Here is a 27,032-nt window from a genome sequence, read left to right as displayed (position 1 = left end):
TTATTTTATAGATTAAGAGCAAAATTTGATCAAATGGCCACGAATGCATGGATTGGTTGGTTAGTTGAAGGACTGAATTGAGATAAAATATAGTTTGATGGTCAAAAGTAAACGTAAGGAATAGTTTAATGCCATTGAGATTTTTTTGCCCAAATAAAAAAAAGGGACTGTTGACAAGCAATGGAATTACAACCTTGTGACCATCGAGCTTTTTTGCTCAAAATAAAAATGGGGACAGTTGACAAGTAGTGGAATGACAACTTTGTCCTCCATCAGACATCTTATTTACAGAACTCAGTTTTTGGTATTCCCCTTGGCTACTGCGTGTTGTGTGTGCTAGGCTTAGTTTGGGAGTTTATGAAGGAAGAGAAAAGAAAAGAAAAGATAGCTTAGGAAAGAAAAGAAGAGAAGGGAAAAGATGCATATTTCGTTTGGGAGTTTAATGAAAGAAAAGAAAAGAAATATCTTTCTCTCATTTGAGAGTTGGAGAGATTTGGAAAGAAAGGATTTTATGAGAATACAACTTTACATATTTGCCCTTTCTATTTGCCCTTTCTATTTGTTAAACTTTAAATAACAAAAATATGAAATATAATATTTAAATATATTTTAATACACACAAGTTGGACGGGTAACTAGTGTGTCAGAGAGTTGCCATAATCTCCTTAAACCCGCATGCGGGTTTAAAGAGTATTCGGATATTCTCATATGCACCTATGCATATCGAACCAACCGGATATCTTATCCGTATCCCATTTTTTTAAATAAAAATCTTATAAATTTGAAAAATAAAATCAAATTTAGATGTATTAGGGTTTTAAAAATATTATATAAGTGATAAAAATTTTATAAATTGTAAAAATAAAATCAAATTTAAATAATTAAATGTTATATTTGCATAAGAAATAATACAATAATCATAATAATGATAATACAATAATATTGGTGTAATAAAACTGCCATTAATTTAAATATTTACTTATAATGCCCAAAGAGCCTAATTACCAATTTTTTCTTCTCGCGCTCAAATATAACATTAACCCGCATGCGAGCTAACCTTGAAATAGAAAAAACACAGAATCCTGCTTGCGGGTTTCAACGTTATTATGCAGGCGGGATTTTAACCTGCTTGCTTGTAAACATGTACCACATTGCTTTGAATTTTTGTGACAAGAGGAAAGCTTTGTCTGATGAATGTATTTGTGAAATGACCTGAGTGGTGGTAGATGGGTTAATTGGGTCGGTTGCGTTACCCAATTGTTTATATCCATAAGTAAAATTTTATGATTCCCATACCCATCCCCTCACTTTTTCTTATTTATTTCTGATTTTTATTAGTTTTCATTAATTCACTAATAAGTGTGTTAGCAAGAACATATAAACATATAAACATAGATAAAATATTTTACTCAAAAAAGAAAGAGACTTTGGTTGTTAGCAAGAACCAATAAGTGTGTTTATTGGTTGAAAGACAATATTACTAAGTGTGTTTACTCTGGAGTTGAGCTGGTACCATAAAATACATAAACAAGATATACGTCGAATGCAAGCCAAGTCAATAAAATGCCATGCAACCAAGTGAACTCAAAATATACATAAACCAGGTTTACATGGAATACAACTAGGTTTCCTGTAGCATTCAGATTTTCGAGTTCACATGAGCATTTACTCCTGATACAAAATAATTCTATCAATTTCTAAACAAAAATACACCCAATGATCTACATATTTTCAAAACAAGAAATGTCCAGTGGGTAATTGGAATCATCCCAATTTCCAAAACTAGCTTATATCTTCAAAAGTATTTCGAACATCTGATAACACGCTCATGTAGCCAAAAGTGGCTAAAATCCATTCATCAATTTGTTCAAAATATTCCTACGCCTTTCCGATGGGCATCCAAAGAAGCTTCTTACTTTCTCGGTGTTTTGACAAAGGAACACATAATAATCATCAATCAGGTCTATCTCAACTCCAATATTAACAAGTTCATCATAAATCTCTTTCTCTGAATATACCCGTGGCCTAGATTTCTCAAGAATAGTATTACCTTCTCTTAGTGCATCAGCAACATTGTGAAGTGCACCCTTCAAACTTTCAAATTCTTCATCACATGTGACTTTTCTTTTCTTACTTTGTGTTGCTGTTGTACCTTGAGATTGTTTGTTGTTACATGCCTTTGATCGTTGTGCATCCAACTCCTTACTTGAATTATTGAATGTCTCTAGACTGATCTCATTTTGAGATAGCATGTTATCAATCTCAATGATATTTTCAAACTGCACTCCATTTGGTTCATTCATCCAACGCATGCGTTTCTCTTTTGCTGTTTCAGCACCTTGTCCCGTTGCTCTATCTTTAGCAAAAAGTTCTTCTAAACTGTCATAATGGTTGATAACTTTAGTCTTCCACTTTATAGCTTCAGGTTTTTCCTAAGAACATGAAAAGAAAAATGAAAAACAAGCATAATTTCAATGATAAAATAAATAAAAACAATAAAGACAATAAAACAGTCTAGCTAACATATACCTGTAGAAGTTGTTCCCAAACTTCAGGTTCAGCACACCAAGTTTTTGTGAATGGGTTCCAAGAAAAACCACTTAATTTTCCATTTCTAAAGAAATCATAGGACTCTTTGAAGTGTTCCTTGAGTGTCTTCAGTCGATTCTTCAAATGACTTTTGGTAAATTCCATTCCAAGTTTCTCCTTCAACTCATTGATAATATTATTGTATGCAGTTGGTGTAAAAGTTCCATCCACGCGAAATCCTTTGTAATGCTGATCCAAAAGGGCCTGAATGAAGACTTCATCCATTGCTAGAGTCCATTTCATGTTTTCCTTCATGATGCTTGGATCTTTCTTCATGCTTTTCCAATTACACAAACTATATTTGTAGAAAAACACATAACAAGAACAGAATTTACATCAAAATAAAAGTTTTAGATTAATTCTTTTATGAATACATGGTTTTATAGATCCAAAAACATACAGAATCTATTAGACAAAAGAAGATTCATGTGGCAACTTGTATTTATAAACTCATACTACTAATATAAGAGTACAAGTTAACAAAATAAGGATCACATTTCAACTTAAACAAAAGAAATCAGCATCAAGTCAAGTTGTCATAGTATGTAATCATTCCACATTTGCATTGCTATTTCATTCCTTAAACTTTCTCCTTGAGCATGATCTTTTTCAGCACTTATATCTCCACTTTCCTCCTCCGATGGAGATTGATTTGCCAATTCTTCATCCACTTCATTAATGTACTCCAAGTCAGGGTCAAACTCCATGAGAAAATTATGTAATATACAACAAGCAAGCACAATTTGTGATTGTGTTTCAACACTATAAGTTGGTTGAGTATCTCCAATGATTGGAAACCGTTTTTTCAAGACACCAAATGCTCTCTCAATTGCATTACGCAATGATGAATGTCGCAAATTGAATAGTTCTCGAAAGTTTTGCGGTTGTTGACTTGAGTATTCCTTCAGGTGATACCTTACATTTCTATAAGGTGTAAGAAGTCCCCTTCTCAACATGAATCCAGCATCAACAAGATAATATTTACCTATACAAATATCAAATAGTTACTACTTAATTAAATGCACTAAGAATAATTAACTAAGTATTACCATTAGGAATGATTAATTTATCTTCTCTAGTGAGCGCATTTTTTATGATCCTTGAATCCGATGCAGTTCCCTCCCAACCAGGTAGAACATATGTGAATCTCATATTCAAAGAACATGCAGCAAGCACATTTTGTGTTGGATGCTCTTTTCTACCACGATATTTTGCCGCATCAATATTAGGCACCTTAACGCGAACATGGGTTCCATCAATTGCACCCACACAATCCTGACAGTTATACACTATGTCAAAATATAATTTCTATATGAATTTACAATTTTTAAAACAAGGTGTCAAAAAGTTTATATCACCTTAAAATATGGATAAAATCTTGTACTATTAAGTATTTCCGGAGGAACTTGTTCTCCCGTAGGCTGCTGAAGAAATTGATCCTCCAATGCTATAACTGCTCGTAAAACTCTATGAAAATGACGACTAACAGTTTCTCCAGAACGCCGATAAAAGTATGACATTGTGATATTTTTTGAGGGAATTGTTAATATATGGAGAAATTTAACAACTTGCTCTTGCACCGTGGCTCTTTGAGTAGGTTGTAGACCACCATGTGTTTGCAACAAGTCACACAAGCGCCTAAAAGTTTCTGGTCCCATACGGATAACCTTACTCAAATATCCATTTGTACTGAGTTGCATCAATAATTCCTCTCGTACTAAATGACATTGTGCAGACCAATATCCAATGGGTCGATCCACATAATTTGCATGGCTTAGTTTTCGAGCAATTATCATGTTTACTACCTGACAAACAATTTCAGTAGCAACCAATTGTCGCTTCCTTTGTTGAATGTCATATTCTCCATCGACTTCATTTTGTTCCTTATCCATCTAAAACTGTTTGTATTAGAACACTAAATTTACGAATGAGTAAATAATTAAAAACAAATTTTATTTATTTACAAGGGTTATGGAGTCATTATCAAATACAATGTTAAAATTCTAAATATCAATATAAAAAGAAGTATTTTTCTAATAGTAATGTTTTTAAAGTGCTGACATAATTTACAGTAAATAAAAATAATCCAACATCCTAATAAATAAAGATTTTTTAAATGAAGATACGGAGATATAAATATCATTTTGTCTACCCAAACTTTACTGAAAAATTCTTCATGCTTTAAATTAAGTTGATCAAGCATTTGATTTTTTATGTCTTTATTTTGGTTTCAGCCAGGAACACCTCTATGAATATAAATAGAATTGCTATAGCCTAGGAGATTTACTGATATCAACTAACGTAACCAAATATGATTTATTCTATTGCCATATGGCCACCATCTTGTTAGACCTCATTTTGGTTTTGACGATCAGCCACCATTCAAAATAATACTTCTAGTATCATCATCTTGTTAATCATTTCAAAGAAAGATGCATTATTATAATAAAAAGAGGCTAACGTATTGTTTATGAACTCTAGATGGATTATTTTACAATTTGAATCTTACATAGGCAAATAAACAAACAGATTGTATGCATTCAAATTTCATATCCATTTATCACCACTAAAGCTGTCATGTACCATAACCATGCAAGATATAATCACAAATCAATAATATAAAATCAAGAGTTCATTAACAAGAATTTTATGACAGAAAACGAACAAAAAATTTAGAGTATAAACAATAAGAATCTACACAAAAAAAAAATACTTTTTTCACAATGCTCTAGTGAAGACTAAGCAAAGAAAGAAAGAGAGATTGAGTTAAAGAAATACCTTTTGTTTGGTGAATTATGGGTGAAGAACCAATGAAAGCCAAGTTTTCTGATTTCGCAACTTGCTGGAAGTAGTGAAAGTATATGACACAGGACCACCGAGAAAGCTTCATAGTGCTTTTAGAAATCAGTTTTAGGATATATTGGGAATAATGAATTTTTGTATCAGCTTCTAAAGGACAAACTTGTCATATTAAAAATGTCTTTTGGCGCCCCATCATCTTTCCGTCCTTTTCTTCCCACTTTTGGGCGGAAAAATTTTCAACAATTGGAGGGAGATTTTATCCGTTCATTTCACTTCTTTTCTGTACTTGTTAAACTCCCAAAGGAAAGAAATGGTTGTCCTTTCTCTCTGAATACTTTCTTTTCTGTCCATTTCACCCTATCCAAATGAAGCCTAGACACATACAGAGTGAGAGAGAGAGATCAACCGCAATGTACCGCCAACCGGCGATGGGGGACTACGGCAGCAACGGCTACCACCACCACACCAACCACCAGCACAGTGGCGGTGGTCAGGTGGCAGCGGGGCATCGAGGAAGGCGGGGAAGCCGCGGGAGGCAGCGAAGAGATGGCAGCGGTAGCAATAGTAGTGGTAGTAGGGTTTGTAATTACTACGGCGCTCAGCAGCAGGAAAAAGAAGAAGAAAGGGCTCCTCCGCCTCCGCCGTGCACGGACTTTGATGTTGCCTATTTTCACTCCTATGCTCACGTTGGCATTCACGAAGAAATGATCAAGGTAGTACTATCCCTTTTTCCTCCGAATTCTTTGCTCAATTTAGGAAAGGTTCTACATTTTGTCGTAAAAGTTTAACTTTTTTACTATTAATTGAATTTTCGAATAATTTGAAGAATTTGTTAAGAAAAAGAGGTGTTTTTGTTGATCTGTTTATTTGTTTTAGGTTGTTTCTCTGTCTTGTTAGGGAAAGGAACTTAGTTTTTCTGTAATCTTGTAATTGTAGGGATTAAAATCTTGGTAAAAGTTTACTTTTTTTGTAATTTGGGAAAGGTTCTACATTTTATTGTATAAGTTTAACTTTTTTACTATTAATTGAATTTTTGAATAATTTGAAGAATTTGTTAAGAAAAAGAGGTGTTTTTGTTGATCTGTTCATTTGTTTTAGGTTGTTTCTCTGTCTTGTTAGGGAAAGGAACTTTATTTTTCTTGAATCTTGTAATTGTGGGGATTAAAATCTTGGTTTTTAGTTTTTCTGTAATCTTGTAATTGTGGGTATTAAAATCTCAGTTTTTATATTGTGGGGAACTTAATTTTCTGTAATCTTGTAATTGTGGGGATTAAAATCTTGGTTTTTATATTTTCGGTCTATTTGGGGTGGCAAATGGTTCGCAATACTAGGGATTGTGTTACTCGTTGTAGTGCTTGAATGATGTGTTAATCTGCTTCATCCATGCAGGATCGTGCGCGGACTGAAACTTACCGGAACGCAATTTTGCAGCATCAGAGTAACATTGCAGGAAAAGTGAGTTGATAGCCGTAAAAGGGTTAATTTTTGTGATGAATGATGTTAATGTCTATTCCTATGTTATCATATATTTGAATAACATCAGATAAGGTTGATCTATGTAGTAGCTATAAGACAGAAGATGCTAAACTTGTAAAGGATCTCTGTGGGATACTTTTATGAAATTCGTATGGTAGTCGTGCCTAAGATTCACGCTATACACTCTTTAAGAGGATATATCCATGAAAATTGTAGCTTGTCTATTCTTAACTGACGCAATTTTCTGGTTAATATTTGACTTCTCAAATTCATACAATCATGTTTGCAGGTTGTAGTTGATGTTGGTTGTGGAACAGGGATTCTTTCCATATTTTGTGCTCAGGCTGGTGCTAAAAGAGTAAGATATCTTTGTGATTAATCTTTGTTACATGCTTAAATCACATAAAGTCTTGTTGTACATCAATAGTATTGGGCCCTTAGAATGTGGTGCAAACAAGTCAAAGACTGCCATAGGAAAGGTTGTTCTACATTTAGAATAAAATTTTTCACATCCCACATAAGTGCTAAGAGTGCATATTAAAATGCTTTTCCTTCAGAAAGACAAGGAGATAACGAAAGCATTGGAATTGAGTTTCAGATGTGAGGATGCCTGCATTGACTTTTTGTGGAAAAGTGGGCTGACATTGATTATCTATATTGTAGAAGAGAAGCTTTTCCATTTTTCTTGTCTTCTTTGCGTAAAGAGATTTCATTACAATTCTCTATCACTGTTTCTTTCTGTTGCTATCAGCCTGATGTTAATGATTGTTTCTGTTGCTATCACCCTGATGATAATGATTGTTTTTCCAGGTGTATGCAGTGGATGCCAGTGACATTGCCATACAGGTACTTTCTTTTCTTGGGGGGAAAAAAGAAATTTTGACTTAAAAAAATGAAAAATGCCTCAAGTTGTTTCTTATACCAGAAACAACAGTCATCATTAGTACCTGCTTTGGCATTTTAATATTGTGCAGTTTTACATGTTTAGTTCTTGAGTTTTTCATTAAAGACATAGTGTATGTTGCAGAAGAAATGCATCTATGCAACAACTTGATTTTAACATTTCTTGAAACTCCGCTAGAAGGACATGGTTATGAGTTGACAATTATATTTTAAATTGATTGACAGGCAAATGAAGTGATAAAGGCTAACAACTTATCTGACACGGTCATTGTTTTACATGGGCGTGTTGAGGTAGGTCACTAGTAAACAAGCATTTGTGTCGCTATTTTGTTTACAAAAGGTTGGGTTGATTTTATTGTTATTTGGCATTGGATGATTGGATTAGAGTTTGATATTGTAAACGAGCATTTGTGTTGCTTATAAAGATGCATCTATGTCACTATTTGCTGGTTTGATATTTCTTCTGTTTAGCTCTTGACATTTGCTGGCTTGATCAGAATTTGATCAGCTGACTTTTGCAATTGGAAGCAGAAATTCTTGTATATGTAAGCTCCAAAAAGATAATATATAAATGCAAGTATAGTTCTAGTCCCCAATTTCTTAGACCGAGGAACGTGCCATCCTTAACATGTCTTGATCATAACTTGAGTGCTGTACTGCCTATGTTGATCTAGTCTTGTGTGTGTTAGGATGGAAAGAACTTGCTTTTCTTAGTTTTGCTCATAATTGTCTTGTGTTTGTCAACTATTGATCATATTATTTTTCTTGATGTTATTTTGTTGATTACGAATAACATGGCTACCTATTATAAGAGTATGTTACTAGAGTAATTTAATTACTGATGATTATTGGGTTTGAAAGAGTTATATTTGCATTAGAGATGAGCTTCGATAATTAGAGTAGGCATTTGCTCTGTTGGTAAAGTTATTTCAAGAGTAAAGATACAAATCATATAGGTTGATAGGTTTTATATGGCTTGCAAATCTTCTATGCTAGCTCGTTTTTGAGACAAAGAATTTGCATTTAAGTTCATGCTATGGTATCTGTTCTTTCTACTTATCGGAGCATCTTGTCTTCATCTATCTTTGGCTTATCAAAATTTTGTTCATGTCTCTGTGTCGTGCATCATTGATTTCTATTCCTTAAGCTACTTGTCAGTAATAGTTTTAGCTGAGATTTGAAATAAGTAAATAAACATTCTATCATGTTTGAATAGCTGGATAACCACCTGAAGGTTTTTAAACACGTGTGATTTTGAGGCTTTATTTATCTATAGGTAGAAGTAAGGGATCGGGGGAAAGATTAGTTTGTTTATGACGAAAAGTATGACAGTGCCATTAGGTTATTCATTACTTTTGTTAGAGATTATGCACATTTGTAAATGCATGTGATTTGGTCTAGATTCTTCATTTCTTTTGAGAATTCTATAGCGTGACTTGTCTATTATACTTCATCAAGATGAAAGTATGTGCATTCTTCAAATCTGCATATTGTTATTCTTTGAAGCAGGATTGTTGACATTAGTTAATGTGTTCTTAGGCAGAAACTCACAAGCAATAGCTGAATGATAAACTTGCTTAATTTGGTGATATATATATTTTTTTGGCAATTAACTATACCTGGAGTTATTTATTGGTCTCCTGAAAAAAGTTGCTATGTCATGTGAACAAGAACTGCAATGAGGCAAGCTGCATTTTAGGTCTCTTGTTTAAGATGTTCTTATGAGGGCGGCACAATCGTATCAGCTATGGGAAATGGAAATTGGAGGAAATTGTTTGATACGTTCTTTCAGCTTGAGGCCATGGTTTAATGGAAATCACTTTCTAAGTCACAGGCATTTTAATGTTTGTTAAGTATTTCCTCTGGTTCAGTTACATCTTGTTCATGACATCCAGAGTTTTAAAGCTAAATTCAAGGTTTTTCTTTTTTATTTTTTTCGGCCCTGTCATTTAAGGCTGGTTATTTGCTGTTGTTTTTGGCTTCCTTTCCCCGCCAATCCCTCGACCCCTCTTATTGATTAGTGAGCGGTTTGTTATAAAATGAAGCGAAGGAGTGCCAATCTGTTTACACATTGGAGAACCAGGTTAGACAAAAGGACAGGGAATAAAGCAAGGGCCTAATCAAATGGTATATCAAACAAATACTCAAGCCTTCTGCAACAGAATGTCTTCTTTATGTACTCAAATTTTTGCATCATCTAGCATTCGACACATTGAACAGTTATGTTTTTGAGAGCTAGTGGAACAAAATGCATGCTAGACACAGCACGATTAACCTAGCCCTTGCTATAAAAACTTGCATTATTATTTCTTAATTGTTGGGTATCTTTGCATGCAAACTAAGAGGAAAGATTGGAAATTTTCCGTTGACTGGACTGTTTCAGTGCGTTTGGGGATGAGCTTTGGGATATTAACACGTGACATCAGATTCAGTTTGCATTTGCTGCTATTTTGTATAGATATTAGTCATCTTATGTGCTTTTGAATAAGGCCTATGTTGGAGTTTTAGGAAGAAAAGAATAGACGAGAGAAGTTATGAGAGGCAACCAAAAAAAAAAGAAAAAAGAAAAACAGAGAGTTACATGAGAAACTTTGTCCAATCTACTTTGACAGTTTAAGAAAGAGGTTTGACGATTTAGGATGAAAAGAGTGGGATGATTAAGGACTTTGGTTGTTAGAATTTTCTTGTTGAGTCCTTTCTTTTTTTTTGGGGGGGGGGGGGGGTGGTGGTGGTTGGTTCTTGGGGGGTAAAATTGGCATTTCAGAAAGTTTACCAGCTTTACTTACATTTTCTCTCCTTTCTCCTGTCAAAGTTGGACAGAAAAGACTGTGGATTCTGTATCTACAAGTCCTCTCATTACTCTTTCATTCTTGTTAAACTCCCTTAGGAAAGAAAGTGTTCACCTTTTTTCGAGTCTTCTCTTTTCTTCTTTTCCCTTTCCTTTTGAAACTGGCTGGAAATGTTTCTTTTTAAGCTTTCTTGACATGAGTATGTCTTGTTTTGTTCATCATAGGATGTTGAAATTGATGAAGAAGTCGATGTTATCATCTCTGAATGGATGGGCTACATGCTTCTTTATGAGGTAATCCACAAACACGGATGCCATGCATATGGCCCCTCCCAATATCAAAGTGCATTTCGACTATTTAATTTTCTTGTTTCTAATTTGATATGCAAGTGCCTTGTAGAGCATGCTAGGAAGTGTGATTAGAGCAAGAGATCGTTGGCTGAAACCTGGAGGTCTAATTCTTCCTTCAAATGCCACGGTATGATGACTTGTTCCTTAGTATGCCAAATTGTTAATGCAAAATTTTGTTCACCTGGTTTGTAACAAATCAGGCTAGGAAAATGGATCAGGGAGAATTTCATTGGCACAACACTTGAGTTTTTTGTTAATTGATGACATGGGACTGCCCTTACCATTTCATTTTTAATTTGAAACTAGAAAGATCCATTGCCAATCTTGTAATTTTTTCAACTAGAAAATATGTTGTTTCTAGTTAGAATGACCTGATAGGGGCGAAGATGGATTTTGGTAGTCAGTTTGATAACTGAAGATCTATTGTGTGAACATCTTGTCTGTGTCTTTTTCTTTCGACATGAAGAATAGTGAAATTGCAAAGAGCATCATGGTAGTATCATTCTTATGCACATAATACATCCAGTCTAGTATGTGATAATAGACTCATTCTTTCGTGTTAGTTATCTGGACTTTGAAAAGAGATTCACTTTGGTTTGGTATTTTGTACTTTCTACAGTTATACATGGCACCTGTGACACATCCAGACCGATATTCTGATAGCATTGACTTTTGGCGCAATGTGTATGGAATTGATAGTGAGTACCTATGCAAGATCGGTGCTTTATTCTTGATAACTGTTTGATTATGCATCTTATGCAAGGGAAGCTCCCTTGATGAGTAACGAAGTAATTTTGGGTTTAAAACTATTGTTCTTACCTGAGATAATTTAGAAAATGTATAATCGGGCGTTCATTTTGCTTTCTTAGAAAATTTGCTTGTCTTGTGTATTCTGTTTTCAATAGTGGGTATCTGGCATAAATGGGTTTTATTTACCTGAAGTTTTCACTTTAATGGTCCTTTAATGGACAGATTTTCTGTTATTTCTTGGCCTGGCAAACAAAGTTATTGGAGGTATTCCAGGTCAATTGCTGAAGCAATACAAATTGCACTCTGGATTGAGTACTTAATTGTTTCCTTATCATGTCTTTGATACTTATGCTTTCTGGAGAATAACCATTTAGTTGACTTTATGAATAACTCCATTGGAGGCTTATGTGAAAATCTGGTTTCATGACAGTGTCTGCAATGCTACCATTAGCAAAACAGTGTGCATTTGAAGAGCCATCTGTGGAGACAATTAGCGGAGAAAATGTTCTGACGTGGCCTCATGTGGTGAGCTTTCATTCTTACCACCTTCTGTTGTTGGCATTCATTGAACTATTTGTATTTTTAACATATATGAACTTTTCACGGTTAATCTAGCAGAGAGATCATTTTCCGACTTGCCCTTCTAATTGGGACTGGTTTCATGCATTTGCATTGGTGGCACTTCATCTTCTATGATGCTGTGTCACCTTTTGCACAGCCATATGTTTAAGCTCTCATTTGAAACTGGGAATTTAGTGAAAACTTGTTGTAAACCTATATGCCAAGAAAGAAAAGCAGAGGAGCTAAAAGATGGTGAAGTGGTTCTTGGATCACAAAAAGAAACATATAACTCAGATGTTAGATCCAGAAAGCTAAATTTTTCTCAGAGCAAAGGGGACAACAATTTTGTAACCTAGAATTTATACTTTGCTTATTAACATATTTCACATCTATAGTTATTTTATATGGTTAATATTTAGCAGAAAATCCTAAAGGAAATGATATTCTCTTTCTTGAAGTCTAATTTTGAAGTGTAAAGTGTTTTTTCTCTTGGGATACTTCATATAATGCTATAGGTAATACTTTGACATATTCCAAAACACATCCTTAAAATATAATTTTCTCATATTTATATTCCAACTATTACATTCCAAGAAAGAAAAGCAGAGGAGCTAAAAGATGGTGAAGTGGTTCTTGGATCACAAAAAGAAACATATAACTCAGATGTAAGATCCAGAAAGCTAAATTTTTCTCAGAGCAAAGGGGACAACAATTTTGTAACCTAGAATTTATACTTTGCTTATTAGCATATTTCACATCTAGAGTTATATTATCTGATCAAATTTGCCCCATTTGTGCCTTTAAACATCTGAAAAGTTTTTTCTTTTATCACATGATTGGTAATGCCAATATGCTGATGCTCAGTCTGCATTTCCCATTCTGACATTGAGTATTCTATGGTTTTTCTTTTGGTGACACATGCAATTTACTAATTGAGATTCTTATAGAATAACAGTTTCAAATGTTTGTGGTAGTTAACTGGGTATCCTGTTTTGCCATACTTCTTATGCTTGTTATGATGTCTGGAAACATGGTTTGTTGTTTTCTAGTTTAGATTGTTTTTTGTACAGAGGTACATCATCTTTTTTCTGATGGACAGTTATATAGTGCATGAACTGTTGCTTAATTACTTTTTCAACTTTGTCATAGGTAAAAAATGTGGACTGCTATACAGTTTCAGTTCATGAGCTAGAGTCAATCACGACAAGCTTTAGGTTTCAGTCAATGATGCGAGGTAAATTGTGTAAGAATCTCTTGTCATCTCTTTTAGTTTTGTACATCATATTGTTGATGATCTTGAATACTTTTGTTTAGCGGAATGATCACCTAGTAAATCTCTCTGCTTTGCAGCACCATTCCATGGTTTTGCTTTCTGGTTTGATGTGGAGTTCAACGGGCCTGATCTAAATCCTTCCAATAATGACACATCTTCATTCAATGCATCCTCCAACGGCTATGTTACTGATCCTAATCAGCGAAAGAAGCGTCCCAATCCCAATGAAGCACTTGTGCTTTCAACTGCACCTGAGGATCCTCCAACACACTGGCAACAGGTGCAGTACTACTGCTTTTCTTTACAATTTTAACATCCAAAGAATGTGTGTATGATATAAACTATTAGTGTTTTTTGGTTTCCGATCATTTGAGTTATTTTGTGCAACTAATTTGCAGTTAGACTAGTTTTCTAGCATACTTACCTGTAGTAGAGTACTTATCTGGGTTTTTGGGCTTTTCTGTTTCTGGAGGAGTGACCAAGTGTGTTTGTAATTTGTTATATATGGAACTGGAAATTATATATCGGTGATAATTGTGAGAAATTGTCTGTAACTTGATTTCTTTTCAGCAAGTTCCACAGAAAATTCTGTCTGTTGAAGAAATTTTGTCCGTGATTTCTTTCTATTGCCAAGAAGTAAGCTATTTGCTGCTGAAATTGGTTCTTCATTGGCATTGATACCTATTACAAATTCTAAACTTGATTTAGTCTCATGATTTCTTTTTATACTTTCAAAGGCTAATTCCTGTTGCTGGGTTAGCAAGTTGATGACTTACTCCCCCTTTTATATCCCCATCAGCATTTGCAGTGTTTTTGGATCTAGACTCTTTGATGTGAAACTTACTTTGGGCCTTCCACCCCATTTTGCTTGGCAGACCTTGATATACTTCTATGATCCCATAGATGTGGAGCAAGATCAAGTTATTGAAGGTTCTGTAACTTTGTCACAGAGCAAGGAAAATGCTCGGTTCATGAATATCCATCTTGAATATGCGTAAGTTAAAGCTTATGACTCTTGAAACTTTAGAACTTTCGATTTGCTTGTTTCTTTACTCTTGTTTTATCTTATACCGAGCCTAAATCTTTTAAGAGTGAATTTGCTCCTGCAGATCTGGTGGTCGATCATTTGTAAAAGAGTCAGTTATGCGATGAGCTAGCTAGGTAATTCCTTCCGAGTTAATTTGTTGGGTTCATGAACTGGAGCTAGAGGATTTCAAATGGAACTTTTCTTGGGCTGTTGTGTGCTAATTTGTTCTGCTTCTTAGATTCACTGCCCACTTAAGAGTTTCAACATATTGGTGGATTCACGTCATTTCTACTGTCATTACTTCCTGAAGCTTCGAGAAGTAATTGGATATGTTTGACTGTGAAAAGTGAAATTTTAATAGTTTTTCTTGTACAAAATCAAGTACAGGAAGATGCTGAAAGAATTGCAATGACCCTTGGTGCCCTGGAATGGTTGGTGGTACCTGTAACTCATACTTTTAGAATGCCATACATGGAAAATAGGTAAAAGCAGAAACTGTGACTCTTGGGATTCAGGCTAGGTGTTGTGTTTTTCTTGTTTATGCCTTGTGGCAGATAGGATCTAGCTTTATTGTTGTTGACGATTCTAGGATTTAGCTTTATTGTTGTTGAGCTTATAGTTGTTCGGCCAGTTAGGAGAAAAATATTGGTTGATTAACTGAATATTTCTGTAGTATTTATAAGGTGTCCCAACGTTTCTCTATGTTATACACTGCTATGAATCTTGACATATCTGTCTAGTATTTTTGGATCCAGCTGTGATAATGTGAGATCGAGTGGTAAATTTTTGAGATGAAACAGGCTTTACATCTTTGTTATGGTAGTAGGTACATGCGCAGACTATACTTTCAGTGTGTGTTTGTCTTTGAAAGAAAGAAACTGGATATCTGTAAATTTGATCACTATGCACTACGTAACAATTTCTTAGTTTGTAAAATGTTGGTTAAATCGTTAATGTGGCGATGGATTGTTAAATATATTCGTGGTTTCAAGTAGATGCGTATCAGACTTTACTGGAAAGTTTACAAGACAAACATGATCAGGAATTTTGACTTTGTTGAATGCCCGTTAGTAAATTTTAGGCTTGGCCCATGTTCAAATCTGACCGTGCCTCTCGATAGTAATGTGAGGGTTAACTGCTGTAGTCTGTATAGTCCATGGAAACTTTTAGGTGGTATTGCCTGCAGTCTCACTTTGGCTTAGCCAATGAAAATATCAAGAGACTCAAACTTGATGAACCCCTTGTGCGATAAGAAGCATCTGATTTTGTTTAGTGTTTGATGATAATTGAGTGCGTAATTCTTAGTTTGTAAATTTCTGGAACAGAAATGCATTTAACTTGATAGTCTAAAGATGTAAGCTGTACATTCATGATCATGCAAAGAAGCTTTATAAAGGTTATATAGGAGATCATTCTTATCATTATGGGTTCAAAGACGAGTTTATACTCATCAGTAAGGCAGTTAGTAGGATGTTTTCTGGTAGTCCTACTTGTTCTTCAGACAATTATACATTCAAATCTTGGAAATTCAAATAGCATGATGTAATAATTTTCATTGTCTATTTCCCTAATCTTCTTCCTCTCGCCTCAAAAGGCATTAGGATTGGTTCATTTTGATTACTATTATAGTGTCAGCAGGGATTCTAATTTGATTATACGCAGTATCCTTTTCAATGTTTGAATGCAGCACTCAACTATTACTAAACATTTTATGGAAGACCAAGAAATCTTTCTTATTAACAATTTGGTTGGAACTTTTCATCAGAAAGTGCTGTAGAGTTGTCGCATTTTTGTCTGTATCAGGTATTAGAAAAAGCACTTGGCAACCAAGTACATCCATTCTTTAAAAGATACAATTGATATTGGAGTTCTTTCCTCTCCATTACAGAAGTACGATGGCCTCAAAAAGTCACTGTACTACTAGTCTAGTCTACCATTTCAAACATATTTATAGTACATCAAGCAGATGATTGTGATCGATCTGGGAGGGTTTAAAAAAAGGTTAAAAAAAAAAACAAGCAGATGATTGCTATCAAACTTTGATCACAAAAATCTTGTTGACAACTACTGTTGTCGACCACCTAGAAGCATCACTAATCCCTCCATTACCTAAAGAAAACTTGAATTTCTTAATCTCTAACAGGCACACTATGACACTAACATATCTAGAAATGAATAATTAGGCTCCAAGCATACATATCATTAGAATCTCATAGTCCATAATTCTTGTTTCGTTTTGTTCTAGTTTAGCAAGATAACAGAAGCCGAATCCATTTAACCATATACATACAGATATGACAGATAAGATTATGGATTGGCAAACATAAACTTGATTCTCAGTTTTCAGGCTAAAGAGCTGGTTGATTCAAATGGAAGATTTGCTGTAATTGTAGGAGTTCTAGGCCATCACAAGTTGCGATTATTTCTTTTGTTGATCACTTGTTTTCAGAATTATTTGCATAAGATGTGCATATGCAGATTTTATCTAATCACAATTACCACAGAAAGCTGCCTTTTATTTTATTTTATAACTTCCTCAAGCTTTCTGGATATAGCTGCAGACTACAGAAACAAGTTGCTTTTTTGGTCCATTCGAGTTATGTTGTTATTATCCAAAAAGTGTTTCCAGCAATTCGTTAATAAAATTTGCTTTTTATTAAAAAAAATATTGTTGTTATTGTTGTTATTAATATTGTATTAGTATTGTCATTGTTGTTATTTTGCAATTATTTGACCAGTTGATCAGAAACTTCATAGCCTTAGTTCAATGAATATCACCAACACACTATTTTTGACAAACAATTGCAATCACCTCTAAGCAATTTAATATCTGAATTATGCTTAGGGTTTCAAGGGTATAATTTCTATAACAATAAAATTCGTTTTAGATCTATTCCCATCTAGAATGGCAATATTTTGAATGCAAAAATTTGATGTTCCTAAGCAATTTAGAACACCAAATTGCCATTTATGATCCAATTATCTCTTCCATTTTAGAGACTTATTTAGAAGAGAAAAGAAGGGTTTACGAATTAGGAATGAGGAATTAACACCACATATCCTCTACTTGTCTATGCTTGATTCTTCTGATTACCTTGTTTCTTGTTACTGATATTCCACATATTTACATTTAAGAATTACATCTGCATGATTTTGTGTGTGTCTGTGTGTGTGTGTGAGAGAGAGAAAGAGGGAACACAAAGTTTAAAACATATTGTTTATTGAACTGTTGAAAAAGTATTTGTTTAGTGATTACAACTTTTAGGTGTTATAATTGCTCAATTATTGGAAAGTAGTGCAACTCCTCTATTATATGCAACCCAAACTGCTATTTTCTTTTTCGTTTGTGACATTCCCACTCCAAATTCTTTTCTATTTTCCTGCCCAATCCATTTAGGGTTTGCTTGTCGTATTTAAGAGCATAAACTTAGTAGAAAATTCTTTGTGTCTTAATCTTCTTCCACACCCTCAGATATTTAGTATCTTTATCAATTTCAACACACAATAATTTTAATGTTCGGTTGTCTGAACCAGCATGGTCTAGTGACTACTAAAGCTAGCGGAAATCAAAAAGTTAAATGGATTGAGATATTGCTTTTTATTTATTATGTTTTTTTTTTTAGTGTAAGCGGGAGGATTCGAATCCGAGACCTTTCGCTTAAACTCGCTCCTCGCGTACCACCCAACCCAACCCAACCCATCCTTTTGCTTACTTAGCAGGCGATGAAAGCTCATAATTGAGATAACTATAATATATATTAAATAGTATATTATAATGCCATTAGATTATACTATATATTTAACATTTACTTACATTAAGAAAGTTCAATATTTTTTCTTAACTCGATTTCTTTTGAAAACTCCTATGCCTAGGGTTTCTTGTCTTTGAGTTTTCGTTAGTTTTGGGTATTATGTTACCTAATGCATTGAGGTTTTTTTCAGTTCCTTAATGCTTACTTAGATTTAATCATCAATTTTAATTATCAAATAAATTCAAGTCTTTCGGAAGCCCTCATGTCGCAACAATCTGAATGATTGAAATCTCTCTAGCAAAACTCGTGAACAAGATCATCTTGTCAAAGATGGATTTCTTTATTTTCATCAATCAATTGATGGTATGGCCCAGAATCAAATTCAAATTCTATCATGTCTAAGATGGTTTACACTTTTTGGCTGCATGATATAACATATATTTGATTCTAGAGGTATCCTTGAGCAATCATTTAGGCAAAATTCAACTTAGATGAATGATCGTGATAATATATTGGCTGCATGGCAACAAATGAGATGAGCTAAGCCGCCATTATCGGTTAAAAAGAGAGATTATATGAAATCTTTACTTTTTAAACAAACCTTCCACTGATTAAGAGAAGAAAAAGTTGGTTTTGCCTAGCATTAATTTAGTTTAGAGCTAGATTATATTAATCCTAATGCATGATGAGCTTATCATCAATAGAACAACAAAAGAACAATAACTTTCTGGGAGATAACTCGTGCAAACCATAAAGTTGATGTATCGATTACAATAATTGCAGTTAATTTAATGCTTCTTTTCGCTTTGAACTGCACGTAGATTAAAGACTTTTAATATAGAGCCAGTGGAAATTGTTGCAGCACACAGTTAGCTATTTGTCTGGTTGGAGATTCGAATTTGTGACTCTTTCTGCCTAGATATGGTAGCTTGACTTGGGATTGTGGAAATGTTTTCTAGCATGATTGAATCTCCATATTCACAAATTTAATACATTGGTTCTAAAACCATACTTTTGCTTCACTGTAGTATCCCTAAATCTAACTATGATTCACGATGATGGAGGAAATGGATCGAAAAAAGGGAAATTTTAGTTATAATATATATATCTAATAAAACAGTTTGGGCGAGAGGGAGGCTGTGAGTCACTCGGAATACGGATTTGTGGTTGGTTGATTCTTTCAAGTTGATTCAATTTTCACTTGTGAAAATAAGAACTATAGTGTGTATTCTATCTCAAGTTACACTAAGTTATGTCACAAGTTGTGCACTTGTAATGGTCCTAGAAACATATTGTCTAAGAGAAAAGGGATAATAGGGAAAACAAAACTAAAATGAATTATAACTCTAGCAATCAAATTATATACGGAAGTTGAATAGTACAATTCCCTAAGCCTAGAATAAGGTTTTTGGCCAATATAAAGAAATAGAAGAAAATACTTATGGAACATTTCTTGGTATCATTTTTGTGTAAATAAATGGAAAAATTGGCATAGTGGAGCACTTAGCAAGAAGTGGTACCATACAAATCCAAACCTATGCATGCGGAGTCAAACAACTAGACAATTGCTTCCCTATAAGGGTTCGTGTAGAATACTCAAAACATTCTTGCAAAATTATTTGTTATTACCAATTAAAATGACCCAAAACTACATGAATTCCAAGAATACACTTAAGCTGGATGCATAAAACAGTTTTAATAGTTTTAGCTTCAATACTTTGATGGAATGGAGCTTAAGAACTTCTATACCTACAGATGCATTGCTCAAGCTAGTAGTAAAGTCTTTGTGTGGAGGCAACCACTAAATTATAAGGCAAGAAGTCTGGGTCTCATTTTTCTTCCACAAGCGGTAGAAACACACACACTTACACTCAATTAGACCGACGCAGAAAGCATCGGAAAATCGACCCGAAAGTCATCTAAGGGAGACCTACAAAGAGAGACCGTTCAGCCAATTGGTGACAGAACGGCTTCGCTGTGGACCTTAAACCCAAAGTAACTACCCCGCGATCTTTCGATACGGGACGGTGACACCCATCCCCTTCCCGCGCACAAGTCTGGGTCTCATTAGGTCCAAAAGAATCTTAGCACTATATTTTCACCACCTTAGTCATGTTTGCTTTCCAGCTGGATTTTTTTTCCTTCAAACAAAATGGAATACAACTAGGAATAAGCTAGATTTTGGGATCCGTATCGGAAGGGTTTCAAACTAGTAGCAACAAGTTTATTCAGCAAAATTCAAGCACTTGCATATTCATGTAAAACTTGTACTCCGCAAAAGAATTCCTGTGATTAAATTTATTGAGTCACAATTTTGGTTCCCAAAGTTTAGGCACTTTGCCAAGAATAATCTCAACAGTCAAGCAATAACAGCTTGAAAAAACTTGAATACAAGAACTAATTTGGTCTCTAAAGTTTCCAATTCAATCAGAAAAGGACACTTGACAGGATTTGGTCCCTAATATTTCTCATCTTGATTGGAAAAAAAAAAAACAATTGTTAGATCATGGACTAGCATTCTCTAATGGTGAGGGTCATGTAAAGTCACTTCGATGATAGTTTAAAAAAAAAAATAAAAAGTAAGATCTGTTGTCCTAAAAATCTATTGGAATTCCTAATTTACTCATTTCTCACTTCCATGCTAATGTTAATCACAGCTTCAAACTTGCACTTGTTCTGGAAAATTAGAAATTTTGGATCTCTATTACAAAGTAACTCTTTCACACAATTCTAAATCTTTTATTTTGTCTTCTTAGTGAATGCCCGCATGATTTCTCAACATGGTCAAGAACTCAGCTAATTCTATCTGTATATTTTCCTTTTTGCCAAAATTGAAAAGAGACCAAATTTATAACCATTGAAACTTTGAGACCACTTGGGTCACAGTTGGAAACTTCAGAGAGATCAATTTTGGTTTGTTGAAAACTGTGGAGATCACTTAGTACACTACCCAAACTTTGGGGCAATTTGTTCTCCAATTACCGCTTAAAAAAAATCAAACTATATATGCTTTTGAATGTAAAAATGGGTTTGCACTTTGCACATCTATGATACAAATATACACTGATTTGCACGCATGACTCAAATGCTTTTCCTCTACAATTTTGGATCATTCTATGAAGCTCAATTAAGTTTTATATGTGGTCAAAACCATAGCTACGTTTTCACAAGTTTAGTGCAAAACATGGCCATGACACTATTGTAAATTGTGCACCATAATGAACGTGTACCAAAGTCCAAACAACGCACAATTGACTACTCACAACCCATGGTGACCATAACATCTAAGAAAAATGGCTAGCTACATAATTTTTGATTGAAAATTACAAGTTTAAAATGCTTAAGCTAAACTATATTAGCCTACAATTTGATATTAATTACTAACGAACCAATATTCAATTCATTCGACGTGAGATATAGGCGTGACAAGTATAATTACACTTGTTTATTGAGTTAGTGTACATGAATAAAATTTACGTATACAACAAAATTATATAAGCATACACTAGCTTATGTAAAAAAAATAATAATCAAACAATCTTATGAAAATCTCAACCGTACCTGCTCCGGTCATTTCATCGCAATAGCCCACAACCAATTAAACCTAGAGTTACAGTCTCTATGCGTGTTGTGTAGGGTGCAAAGGAGGGCACTCAAATGGCCTTTTGCCCCACGTTATAATTTACTTAATGCGTGGTACAGCATCTTATCATCTCCAGGAAGCTTCATGTTGTGTCATTATTATTCATCTCATGCTGGAGGAAAAAATGCAGTGCATGAGGTTCTTGTTATCACATCTTTTTATCTACCCATGCCCGGCATTTTTGCACGCTTTTTAACAGCTTCAATCATTAAATTCAAAAACAAAAAGATGAAAGGCCTCCACAATCATTTGGGAAGGTCAGACTATGAATGCTGCATGCTTGTTTATCATTGCTGTTTTGGTTTTGGATTTTTATGTTCCAAACTACAATTTCATTGACTAGAAACTAATGTATTAGACTGGTGAGCAAGTCCAAGATGGCCCTCCAAGGTTTTTTAACTTTTTTTTTTAAAAAAAAAATCCTTGTAAAAGTGTCTCAATTGCCCTGGCAAATTTGGGTATTTCCTTGTGTTCTCAAAGGATATCTATAGCCCCTTAGTGACATTTATATTGTCATATTTTGTATTTTACATTACACAAAAAAATGTCACCTTATAAGAAATGGATAGTTTGCAAAGATAACTCTCTCAAGCATACGCATATTAAAAATTCAAAATATGCATTGCACATAGAAAAAGCCAAATTGACTTGTTTCATGAAGAGGGCATGATCGAACAATTGGTAGAGGAAAGTTTATTTCCAAGACTTCACCCATCGGTTGGGTGACTAAAACAAAGGGGACTTGAGGATTATTATTTTGGATCTACTTGTTTTGGTGTACCGATATAAGTGACAATTCTTTGAATAAAAAATTTGCCTACAAACGTAGAAAAAACCAAGCATAAAACTTAAGTATATATACGATGATTGAAGCTGTGCAATGATGAATACAAAAAAAATAGAATGTTACCCACAACGGATAATTCTATTTCTGCAAAGGGTTTATCTAACGGGCGGTTAATGAGCATCCGTTGGCATATTAATAATTATTACTTTCCATCGCATTTATACATTTTTTTTAATTGGTTTTTTTGTTCTAAAAATCTTATATTTGAAGTACATCTTAACGACTGTTCAACAAGTACCCGTTAGGCATTCACTTATTAAATGATTTCGCAATTATCTTCTATAACCGCTGAGACAAATATATATATATATATATATATTTATTTATTGTGGTTTGAGCTCCATGTATGGGCTCCGTCCACTTTTACCATTTTTAAAAATGTATTGCCTACAGCTAAAAGAAAAGTTTTTCCGAATAAATATTCATGGTTTCTGCTTTATAAAAATTAATTAATAGAAACGTGGAGCATGGGCTTATTAAACCAAGTCTATGCTTTTGATGACAATAATATATGATAGTACTATATGAACCCACGAATTGGTCAAATCAATCATGGTGCAAAGTATACTTGACAGTTCATTTACACCCCACAGACAAAGGATAAAAGGGGCTAGGCCATTTTTGACCTCTTTTGCATCATTGCCAGTAGGCATGGCCACGGTTCCACTTGGAACCGGGAACCGGACTGGAACCGAACCGTTTGGAACCGGACCAGAACCGGAACCAGAACCGTAGTAGAACCATGGATAAAGGTTCCGGTTCTGGTTCTCTAAAAAATAGAACCAGAACCAGAACCGCCGGTTCCAGAACCGTTAAAAAATTTAAAAATAATTAATATAAAAAATAATAAAAGTAGAGACATCATGATGACCTTGGTCATCATGATGCCACCACAATTTTTGCTCTCAATTTTTGCTCTTGGGGCTCCTCCTGACTTGCACAAAGGTCCTCAGGCTCTCAACGGAAGAAAGAAACAAAGCAAAGGATAGAAAAAAAACAAGAAAGGTGGCTGCCTGCTAAATTTGACAAATTGGCAAGTTTACAACGTTACAATTCAACGTTGTAATTTTGTCCAAACTTTCAATACAACGTTACAAATTTGAAACGTTACAATACAACGTTCCAAATTTTTAATTTCATTTTGTCCTATAAATAAGACTTGAAATTTTATTTTCTACTACACCAAAATCAATCTTCTCTTTTCCATCTCTAAACTACTCTCAATTTCTTCATCTATTTCCTAATTTTTTCACTTTTATTCTATTTTGCTCCTGTTCACTTATTTATATATTTTACTAATTACTTAATTCTTTTTATTCATCTAATATCTATCATTATAATTTGTAAGTATTAAATTATTACTTACAATTTTTTTTTGCTTATTTGCTATCAAATGGCAAGTTTTGATGGCAGTAGCTCATCTTCAAAATCAAGTAAGCAAAATATTCCTTCAAATGAAGTCTTCAACTTTGATGATTGTCCAACTCAAGAAAGTCAGCATATGACAACCATCCTTGAAGATCAAACAATTGAAGCCGAGGAAAGAAGTGGAAGCAAAACTCCTAAATCTGAAATCTTCACAAAGCACTTCACCAAAGAAATTGACGTCAATGGCAAAAGTCAAGCAAAGTGCAATTATTGTCCAAAAAGTTATCAATACAAAATGGGAGATGGCTATGGAAAGTATCACAAGCATTTGAGAAAGTTTCATCCTCAAGAATTGGGCATCGACAACAAACAAACACAAATTACCGGGTTTGCTACTTCTAACCTTTCTCTATTTCGATTTAGTGAAGAAAGACATAGGAATGAATTAGCAAAAATGATAGCTATTGAACATTTATCTTTTAGTTTTGGAGAAAAGTTGGGTTTTAAGAAATATTGTCAAAATTCTTTAAATCCTCAATTTAAAAATGTTCCTAGAACCACTCTTAGACGAACACTTAAAAATATTTATAATCAAGGAAAAAAAGAGTTAATTCAATTATTCTCAAATTTAGATAGTCGTGTATCTATATGTTCCGATATTTGGAGTGACCATTGGCAAGTACATTCTTATATGGCCATAACTTGTCATTGGATTGATAATGAGTGGAATATACAAAAAAGAGTGCTAGCTTTTCGTATTTTTGATGAATCTCACAATGCTCTAAACATTTTTAAAATGATTAGTATTATTTTGGGAGAATATGGTCTATGTAAAAAAGTTTTTTCAATTGGTTTTGATAATGCATCCGCAAATACCGCTTCTATTGGAGAGTTGCGAGATCTTTGCCAACCTGGATTAGGTGGTAAATTTTTTCATATTAGATGTGCATGCCATATTTTAAATTTAGCCGTACAAGATGGTTTACGAGCACTTGAAAATCATATAAAACCTATTAGAAAAGCAATTTCTTATTTATGGGCACACCCTAAATTAATGAAAAAGTGGAGCACTTTTTGTAAAGTCAATGGAAAAAATCCAAAAAGATTTTCAAGAGATGTTCCTACTCGTTGGAATTCAACATTTGAATTACTCAAAGAATCACACAATTATAGTGAATTATTAATTGCATTCTTTGCAACTAACATGACCGAAATATTGTTGCATGAAAATAATTGGATTGTTTGTAATAAAATTTTAGAAATTTTATCAGTTTTTAATGATGCTACTTATACTTTGTCTGGTGTATATTATCCTACTACTCATTTATTCCTTACCGAGGCGTGTAATATTGTTGGTTGTCTAAATGAAGCTAAAAATGATGATTTTCTGAAGCAACCTATTAGGGAAATGTTTAGGAAATGGACTAACTATTATGAACATATTCCACATATATATTTAGTTGCTTCTGTTTTTGATCCTCGTGTTAGATTAGATGGTTTGCATGAGTATTTGTCATCATATTATGAACAAATATATAGTAGCGAAAATTATGCCCACGATGTTAGTAAAAAAGTGTTTGAAGTTAAAGAGCTTATTTGTTCTTTATATAATGAATTTTTTATTACTTATGGTGATCGATTTCCTACTAGTATTTTGGAACCCTCTAGTAACACTGATAATAGTCTTAAAAGGGCTGTCAAGATTGGTGATAGAATACTTCTTGAAAGGTCAAAACGACAAAAGGGTTCACCTAATACTAATACGGAACTCGAATCATATCTAACTACCAAGTTTGAGCATGATGATAGCAGCTTAACTAAACAGTTTAAAGTCCTTGACTGGTGGAAGCGAAAATCAGAGAATTATCCTATCCTCTCCCTTATTGCTAAGCAAATTTTAGCAACTCCAGCATCAACAGTAGCAGTGGAACAAGCTTTTAGTGCCGGTGGAAGCATTTTGGATGAGACAAGATCGAGATTAAGCCCAGAATCACTAGAAATTCAAGCATGCGTGGATGATTGGACTAGATCAGAATATAGACAACAAGAAATGGAAAAAAATGAAGAAGAAGAATTCAATTATACAACTGATTCTAGTGCCGTCGCAAGCAATGAAGATGATTAAATAATTAATGTTTGTTTTGATATTTCATCTCAATTTCAATGAAAAAATCAAATATTTTCTTTTCCATTTAAAATGATTACCATTTGATAGTGTAATGTAATTTGACAATGTAATGTACTTTTCATAAAATTTGTATTATCTATTTATTATTTCGTACTTTGTAGAATAATAATAAAATTAAAATATAATATTTATTTTGTATTTTTTTTTACATTTTATTTAAAATTTTAAATATATTGTTATATTTGTATTAAAATTGGTAAGGATAAGAAATTAAATAAAATTGCATATAACCATACGGAACCGGAACCGGAACCGGAACCAGAACCATAAGGAATCGAAATCAGAACTATGCGGTTCTGGTTCTACCTTTTTGAAGAACCAGAACCGCCGGTTCTGGAACCAGAACCAGAACCATCTTATATGGTGCGGTTCTGGTTCTACCTCTTTGAAGAACCAGAACCGGCGGTTCTGGAACCAGAACCGTTGGTTCTGGAACCGTGGCCATGCCTAATTGCCAGTTAGTAATTACAACCATTGTTTACCTCGAGATTTCAGCAGTAAAACTTTTTAGTCCTGTATCAGTACCATAGTTTACTCCATACTCCGACTAACTATTTTAACTTTTTTTTTTAATCATTTTGTCTACAAGGTTTGTTAATCTAGCCAGAGTTTTTTTTTTCTATTAAGATTTCAAATCGAAAACTTCCTATTTACAGTCGCTCTCGTCTTACCATCTAATCCAACCCTCTCCCTAATCTAGTCAAAATTAAAAAA

At 33.9% G+C, this 27,032-nt stretch overlaps 2 protein-coding genes across 8 annotated transcripts; one reads left to right on the top strand and one right to left on the bottom strand.

Moving 5' to 3' along the window:
* Nucleotides 1-1,535: 1,535 nt before the first annotated feature.
* On the bottom strand, nt 1,536-5,504 carry LOC140021483 (uncharacterized). 4 transcript variants are annotated; one of them, XM_072072436.1, is made up of 4 exons: nt 5,368-5,504; nt 3,948-4,481; nt 3,639-3,864; nt 2,998-3,574 (listed from the first exon to the last, which is right to left on the bottom strand). In XM_072072436.1, the coding sequence occupies exons 2-4, from the start codon at nt 4,479-4,481 to the stop codon at nt 3,126-3,128; spliced, it is 1,209 nt and encodes a 402-aa protein (XP_071928537.1). In that variant the 5' UTR covers nt 5,368-5,504; the 3' UTR covers nt 2,998-3,125. The 4 variants fall into 4 exon arrangements, with proteins under 4 accessions (XP_071928540.1, XP_071928537.1, XP_071928539.1 ...); XM_072072438.1 differs by having other exon boundaries at nt 3,948-4,472; nt 5,368-5,486; XM_072072437.1 differs by having other exon boundaries at nt 3,948-4,487; nt 5,368-5,451.
* A 105-nt stretch (nt 5,505-5,609) lies between these two features.
* On the top strand, nt 5,610-15,251 carry LOC113719422 (probable protein arginine N-methyltransferase 6). Of its 4 annotated transcripts, none has more exons than XM_027244635.2 (14): nt 5,610-6,104; nt 6,781-6,846; nt 7,157-7,225; nt 7,678-7,713; nt 7,996-8,061; nt 10,784-10,852; nt 10,959-11,036; nt 11,529-11,607; nt 12,090-12,184; nt 13,370-13,463; nt 13,571-13,773; nt 14,369-14,487; nt 14,603-14,654; nt 14,908-15,251. In XM_027244635.2, exons 1-13 carry the CDS (start codon nt 5,757-5,759, stop codon nt 14,643-14,645), a joined length of 1,365 nt encoding a protein of 454 aa, XP_027100436.1. In that variant the 5' UTR covers nt 5,610-5,756; the 3' UTR covers nt 14,646-14,654; nt 14,908-15,251. The 4 variants fall into 4 exon arrangements, with proteins under 4 accessions (XP_027100436.1, XP_027100435.1, XP_027100437.1 ...); XM_027244634.2 differs by having other exon boundaries at nt 14,759-15,251; XM_027244636.2 differs by having other exon boundaries at nt 13,370-13,454; nt 14,603-15,251.
* Nucleotides 15,252-27,032: the final 11,781 nt, after the last annotated feature.

This window comes from Coffea arabica, chromosome 11e, assembly GCF_036785885.1.
Source record: "Coffea arabica cultivar ET-39 chromosome 11e, Coffea Arabica ET-39 HiFi, whole genome shotgun sequence".
Classification (NCBI taxonomy): Eukaryota; Viridiplantae; Streptophyta; class Magnoliopsida; order Gentianales; family Rubiaceae; genus Coffea; species Coffea arabica.
The sequence above is the reverse complement of the archived record's forward strand: the minus strand, read 5'-3'. Positions and strand labels throughout refer to the sequence as shown.